This window comes from Agrilus planipennis, unplaced genomic scaffold (genome assembly GCF_000699045.2).
Source record: "Agrilus planipennis isolate EAB-ADULT unplaced genomic scaffold, Apla_2.0 scaffold3, whole genome shotgun sequence".
Taxonomy (NCBI): Eukaryota; Metazoa; Arthropoda; class Insecta; order Coleoptera; family Buprestidae; genus Agrilus; species Agrilus planipennis.
Genome location: NW_020442460.1, coordinates 938,368 through 945,191, shown reverse-complemented (window position 1 = coordinate 945,191; position 6,824 = coordinate 938,368). Strand labels below are relative to the sequence as shown.

Sequence of the window (6,824 nt, the reverse complement as noted above, 5' to 3'; positions counted from 1 at the left end):
ATGAAAACTGTCTTTCATTTCCACAAAAAAAAAAACGAAATGACTTTCCGAACAACCCTATATTTCCAATTGAGTAGTATTAAAATTTAACTGGAATTACAATTCTATTCATTTTTTTTATGCTGTTTAATTTGTGATTAAAGAAAGGCTGCGGAAATTAGGGAAAGTGGTTGCCACAGGATCGTAGATGGCGACGCGACGCCACCGGGACGGACGATTTCAATTTTCCACTGGCACATGCTCAGCCCGACGCAAATAATCAATACACAGTAGCATCCCATCCTTATTCTTCCTCTCCATTTCCAATGCAAACACATATAGAAAAAGCATTAGTCATAATAAAATGTAATTGAAATTATGAATTCACTTTCTATGGTCTCGTAATACTTAATAGCAAAATTTTATAACAAAAAAATTGCGAAAGATAAGCCAGTTGCAAAATAAAACTAAAAAGGTTTACATAGATACGAAAACTTACCGGCGTTTTAATATCGCAGTTCCGTCAGTGAAAATTGTAAGTACGAATCATCTTTTATTTTAGACAGTTTATGAATCATGAGTTAATCGCTTAATGTCTACGGTCAGTCGTTGAAACATTCCGCTTTGTATTTTTCGTAGGTGAAGCTATTAATTTGAAAAACATTAAAAATATACTCAGCTGCCGAGATGGCTTCCAAAGTGATGGTGAAGTTGCCCTGTACGTCGTTCGCACAAGTAAGTATTAAGTACATACATTTTAATAATAATTTTCTAGATCCTAGAATATATATATATATATGTATAAGTACAGCGCTTAAAAGTTTTGCAAGTCATGCGGAATTAATTATTAGTAAACAATTCGATAGGATTTCCTTTTTAATTTCCAAGCTTTGTAAGTTAATTCTATTCGTAAATATTTCTTTTGAACCACATAACGCATTTTCTTACATTTATCGCTAGTAAACCTGAACTAAAAATATTTCAAGTTTTTGTTGTACACGAAGTTGTACTTTAAAGAATATCACTGCATAATCACTGGAAGTATTTTTATAAGATTCCTTGTTTTATTTATTAGGAAAGACTATAAATTGTGCGAAATAAGTGTTTTTTGATAATTGTTCAATGAGGTGTTAATATTGATAAAAAGGTAAACAAACCCGGAAGCATAAAGGAAGGTTTAGTCGTAACTGGAGGAAGAAATGATAATGGAAATTACCATTTGGAAATGCAGAATGGAAATAAAATTAGTAGAATCGCCCAACTCGAACAGAATATTCGATTCTTGCAGCAACAGCATCAACAAATGCTCGACGGTCTTCACAAGGAGATTGACAATTTAAGATGCAGGAATAGAGGTAAAACAAAACATTGGAAGACGATATGCTGTATTGACAGTTTTTTCTTTCGCAGAACTGCTGTTTCATCTAATTTTCACTAAAGGATCTGTGCCAAGTCCTTTATCAACTCCTGATGAAGATGTAGAATCCAAGGTATGGTATGCTTTTTAAAATGTCCCTGTATTTTCAACAGTAGTTAGTAGTTAAGTCAATCCATTATTTCCTTTTTCAAGATTTGATTGAACAGGATCATGGGTATTAGGGAAATAAAATTGAAAAACCAATTAGAATAATTGATTCGCGACGTTTCGTATTTCTTGAGGCATTATTAAACTCTCAACTTATCTGACTTTCAAAATTATAGATATAAACGTAGTTGGTAGCATCTTTCCTTGATCCAACCAGTTTGTTTAAAATTTTTTAAATAATTACTTAAACTTGGTGAGAATTAAAACATAAAGAATTGTATAAATTAAAATTTGAAAACTGATACTTGTTGTAACAGAACGTCAAATTACAGGTAAACATGAAAGGGTTTACTGGAGGAATTCTATTAATTTATGTATTCAATTTGTAGGCTTTTATTTTACTGTTATTTTACCAGTTTTTTATAACTGGCATTGTTGACTTTGTTCAAATTTTTTGTGGTAGATAAACATTTTCTATCTCCATAAAAGGTAATAGATGTCACTACAATTACAGATTGCTGTTTCAATTAACAGAATTTTTCTTAAAAAACTGTTACTATTTGAAAAAACATTACAATTGCAATCAAATATTTTATTTAACTTTACACCGAATTATATGTCTATTATATTCTGATGGATGTTATGTACGCATATTATAGTTTGGATACTTTTTTAGATGGCTGATATCAATATAGATTTAGACAGTAATGATAGAACTGAACTTCTTGGGCAAGGAATTCGAGCATATATGATGCGAGACTATAACGCGGCCGTGTCTGCCTTAAGTAGAGCTAGTGAAATAGGTGTCAAGGAGCATAACGATGATAAACATGACTCTCTTGCCGAAATATATCTCTTTTACGGCAAAGCTCTTTTAGAGCTCTCACGGGAAGAATCGGAACCATTAGGAGATGCGATCCCTCGAGAGACCGAGGATTCCGATGACGAAGAGGAGGTTGATCAGGAAGACAATGAAGCAAATGGAATAACTGAAAGTGATAAGATGGACGTATGTGATAGTAACGAGAGTAAGCCAAAAGATAAGTCTGAGATCAGTACCGACGTAGCAGAAAAAGCTTCTGAAGAAACTAAATCGCCTAACAAAACAGAACCACCTAAAGTGGAAGAAAGCGAGGAAGATAAAGAACCATCATCTACACAAAGTGAAGCAAGTACCACAGAAGTGTCATCTGTGAAGGAGAGTGAAGCTAATCCTTCAAAAACAGAAAAATCAAATGCAGATGAAGCAGTGACCAACGGTCAAGCTGATAGTACAGACGACATCCAAAAGACCAATGGTCATAGCGACTTGCAAGAAAATGGTACGTCTGGAAATAAAGATGAGGCACAACAGAATGGTGTTGAATCTGAACCATGTACAAGCCAAGAGAATGGCGAAAAAGTTGANAGAAATAGAGGCGAAACGTCGTGAATCAACAATGGTATAATAGGTTTTTCAATTTTGTTTTCGCAATACCCTTGGTTCTGTTAAATTATTATATAAGGGAAATCATTTCTTCATAAATGTATATCAATTTTATATTACAAATTTATTTAATGCATTTGAGAGTAATAATCGGTGGTATTTTTACACTATAGGCACATACAAACTCCACTGAGTCATTTCACCGATATGCGTGTGTTAATCTTTTAAAAATAGTCTCCTACACCGTGAACCATAAATACTAAATATCTGTAATTAACTGACAATGTTAATCAAATAAATTCGCGGGAAAACAAAAATTTAGGCTTTAGACCAAGAAATAACTGGCGTGACAATTTTAAATAAATAAACTCTTTGTGTTCATCTGCATAATATATGTTTTCATAGGTTAGTCCTAAGAATACAATTCCTCTCCAAGTGGAATTGTTGGAAAAGGAACTAACTGAGCTAAAACTGCAACTGCAAGAGAGCGAAAATCAAAACGCTTATTTATCTGCTATTGTCGAAGAGCAAAAGAAGTAAGTAAAAGCAAAAAAAGAACGCTTATTGGTGGAGATAATAAAAAATAGGAAAACAATTAAACATTTGGACTTCACTATAGTTGTTGAATGTTATCATCATCATTGTAAGGTCGCTAGTCCTAAGACTGGTTGGACACGCACCTCCACTCCTTCCTATTCTGCGTTAATCTTCGCATTCCCTAAATTTAGAACATTCCACACCCTTAATTGTTTGCGAACAATAATTTAGTCCAGGTCTATCTCCACTCCTCTTAACTCCTGTTTCTTATTCTAATACGTATGTGACCAGGCCCTTATTCTTCATACCAATCTATAGTTGAGACGTTCAAAATTGGCATAGTCCCCATTAAAACTGTCGCATTTACTGTCTTCTTTCAACTTACTAACTAGTCTAAAACGGTTGCTGACAGAACACTTGTAAAGAAAAAGAAATAACATCACATCAATCAATATGTGTAACAGAAAGAGATACAGACAAGCAGAATTTGAGCATGTTGCTGTACTTCATTTACTATCTGTAGCGATGTGCCCCTTCCAATGTCTTGGATGCGCGTTGGCAAAATCGTAGGTAGGGAGAAAAAAGCTCATTATACTTTCGACTCTTGTTCATTAAACATACTTTCTCATACAGAACCTGCCAAAAGTTTTGTTCAATCATGAATAGTAGTGCGAGTCGAAAACAAGCGTTAAAGCCTTTAATATGTCTTCAAATATAAATAAACATCTCGTTGATATTTTCAGTAGTAAATGGTACCATTAACAGCACATTTGAGCAATGAAATTGTAGTGGATAAAATGGTCAATTTTTCCGTGCAGTACTGTACGGATTATACGCTCCTCACCGGTTAAAAGTTTGGCCGAGAGTTGTCTTCTTCCTTTTCTGGTCTAGTGCTGTTCTTTTCTACTTTGCGCCGGTCAAACTGAAGGTCATATTGCTACAGAAAGGAAACGAAGTATAACATCGGACTTTAAAGAAAGTTCAACATTCTCAGGAATTTAGAAGAGCAAAGACGCTTGTTTAAAGATATAATTCCAACCAGACAGTTATGAAGTCGACCCTGATCTTTTGCGTACCTAAGTAACCTCTAACCGCTGCACTGCTTACAGTTTTTCGGTTATCGTTTTTCAGTTTTTATGTAGGTACTCATGAAGCATTTCCTTACTTAACAAGAGTGTATTCAAAACGCAGCAAGTGACTACAGTACCAAGGGGAAACAAGAAAGAAATTACGTGAAAAGTTTTCACAGATAATTTATTGGGGACTTTGCCAATTTTGATCGTGATTTCTATAGCGTCCTCCGTTCTCCTACTCTTTCTAATATCTTCTCATTTCTAACATTCTCTATCCACTGTATCCTAATGATAGCAATAAATAATTAATTCATTATGCACTTTTAGAAAGCTCGAACGCTACGCAAGAGAAAGAGAACGAGATTTGGAACGTGTATCCAAACCAGATCCTGAACTTCTGCATAAATTGGATGACGCAGAAGCTTTGATTCGTCGATTGCGTCGGGAGAATTCAGAACTGCGCAGGGAGCAGGCAAACATCCCCACTCCCTCCTCCAATTCAAGCGAATCTTATCGCCAGAGGGACAGGGGTAATTACCACAACCAGCGTCCGGGATCAACCGAGAATAAAGGTAACAGGCATCGTAACAACGGAGGTGGGAGGTCTAACTATAAGGGAAACTGGTTTCCCCCGCTACACACGCAAAGTTATTGGCATGGTGGCAGGGCATCAGACAAAGGTGGAGACGATGGAGAGGCCGGCACATCTTTCCCGAATCTCACCCAAGGAGGGGGAGGAGGACATTACCAGAATAGGAGGGGATCCAATAATAATCGGTACAACATAACTGACGGGAGGAAATACGAAGGCACGCCGAATAAAGGCAAAAGGAGAAGTTAAATGTGCTTTTATTGTTTATTAGAAAATCTTTAAATTTGTCATACTTGAAGAAAGATGCATACAATGTAACCGCTCCGTGAAGGTTTTGATTTCTATATACGTAGACACACACACACACACACAAACACTCACACACATACACATCCCTCAGAAATATAATACAGAGAAAATGGGGTACTTACATCTAACGAAAACTAAACTAAAAAAAATCGAAACTGTGAGAGAAGTTTAAGGTGAATAAAATCGATTTAGGATAATTAAAAATGCTTAGTTTCATCTAGTTTATTTTCTTATAAAATGCTTGGGAATATAAAACCAAAAATTTAAATTTCCAGTCATGTATTGTCCAATCATCTTCTTTGTATAACTTTTGGACATCGCAAGCAATAATTTTGGTACAAAGTAGAACAAGCAAGATATTTCTTTAAAAACCAAACATATCTGAAGAATGATAATAATACTGATAATTACTTTAACTTTTTTATTTAAAATTTTTAGAAAGCTAATTGGTAATTTTTTCAGTACATTTAGTTATTTCCAATTCCCCAAAATTGTCGATCCGAAAAAGAACTGCTATTGATTAATACGATCAGGTACAATAATTAAAAATTGAATTTTAATACACAGAAATAATGATTTCCTGGTTTTTCTTTTAAATTAAAGTAATATCAATTTCGCGCTTATATGAATCAATTAACCTCAATTTTTGACACGTGACAACAGTCAGAAACATAAAATTGTAATCAGAGCAGCTCGTACGTATTCGTTTATGTTCCGCCTTGGGGGGGTAGCCCGGGTTCAATTCCCAGCCTTAACGGCAACATACTCAAATAATTTTTTTTTGTGTACATCTACACCATAATATTAATATAATAATTTCTGCTTGCATTATCGTTGATTGTTGTTATTATATATAAAGGGAGTGCTACCTAGGATATCATATTCATTCCCAATAATTTAAATTCCTTTCCTCCTACTAACAATAGTTTGATTTATAGATGTAATGCAATGCAATTATAAAAGCCCCGTAAATGATCAGTTGCTTGCAGCTTTGAAGGTTTAGAAAAGAAGCTTCGCTGTAATTGTCAGTCTCCAAGTATGGCATAAAATATACAAGTACTGTTATTTATTGTAACGATATGATATAATTATATTATATAGACTGTTTTATTCAGCTGCGTATATTTAACTATGCGTCACAAGACTACAAAGTAAACATACAAATTTTACTCATCCAAATTGCGTATTGTATTAAATTTTATTGCGATATGATGTGACTGTAGGCATGTATTCCATATCGATGATTTAAAATAAATAACAATGTAAAACAACAAAACCTTTTGTTTTTATCAGAACTACAGATTAAGATACATGCATTACTTAAGCACCAAAGAATGTATGCTTTTGCTTTATGGCGCCTGCTGATAACTGTAAAAGCAAAAG

General features: G+C 34.4%; 1 protein-coding gene across 1 annotated transcript; it reads left to right on the top strand.

Moving 5' to 3' along the window:
• Positions 1 to 293: 293 nt before the first annotated feature.
• On the top strand, positions 294 to 5,535 carry LOC108742702 (coiled-coil domain-containing protein 92). The gene is made up of 6 exons (XM_018478005.1): positions 294 to 514; positions 619 to 714; positions 1,127 to 1,334; positions 1,390 to 1,469; positions 3,336 to 3,466; positions 4,868 to 5,535. Exons 2-6 carry the CDS (start codon positions 667 to 669, stop codon positions 5,379 to 5,381), a joined length of 981 nt encoding a protein of 326 aa, XP_018333507.1. The 5' UTR covers positions 294 to 514; positions 619 to 666; the 3' UTR covers positions 5,382 to 5,535.
• The last annotated feature ends 1,289 nt before the right edge of the window (positions 5,536 to 6,824 follow it).

What these genes read in the sequence shown, in the direction of transcription:
- LOC108742702 (XM_018478005.1), top strand. Translation starts at nt 667, where the DNA reads ATGGCTTCCAAAGTGATGGTGAAGTTGCCCTGTACGTCGTTCGCACAA. An exon ending in CCTGTACGTCGTTCGCACAA is followed by an intron (nt 715 to 1,126) that starts GTAAGTATTAAG and finishes ATTGATAAAAAG; the next exon opens with GTAAACAAACCCGGAAGCAT. An exon ending in ATGAAGATGTAGAATCCAAG is followed by an intron (nt 1,470 to 3,335) that starts GTATGGTATGCT and finishes ATGTTTTCATAG; the next exon opens with GTTAGTCCTAAGAATACAAT.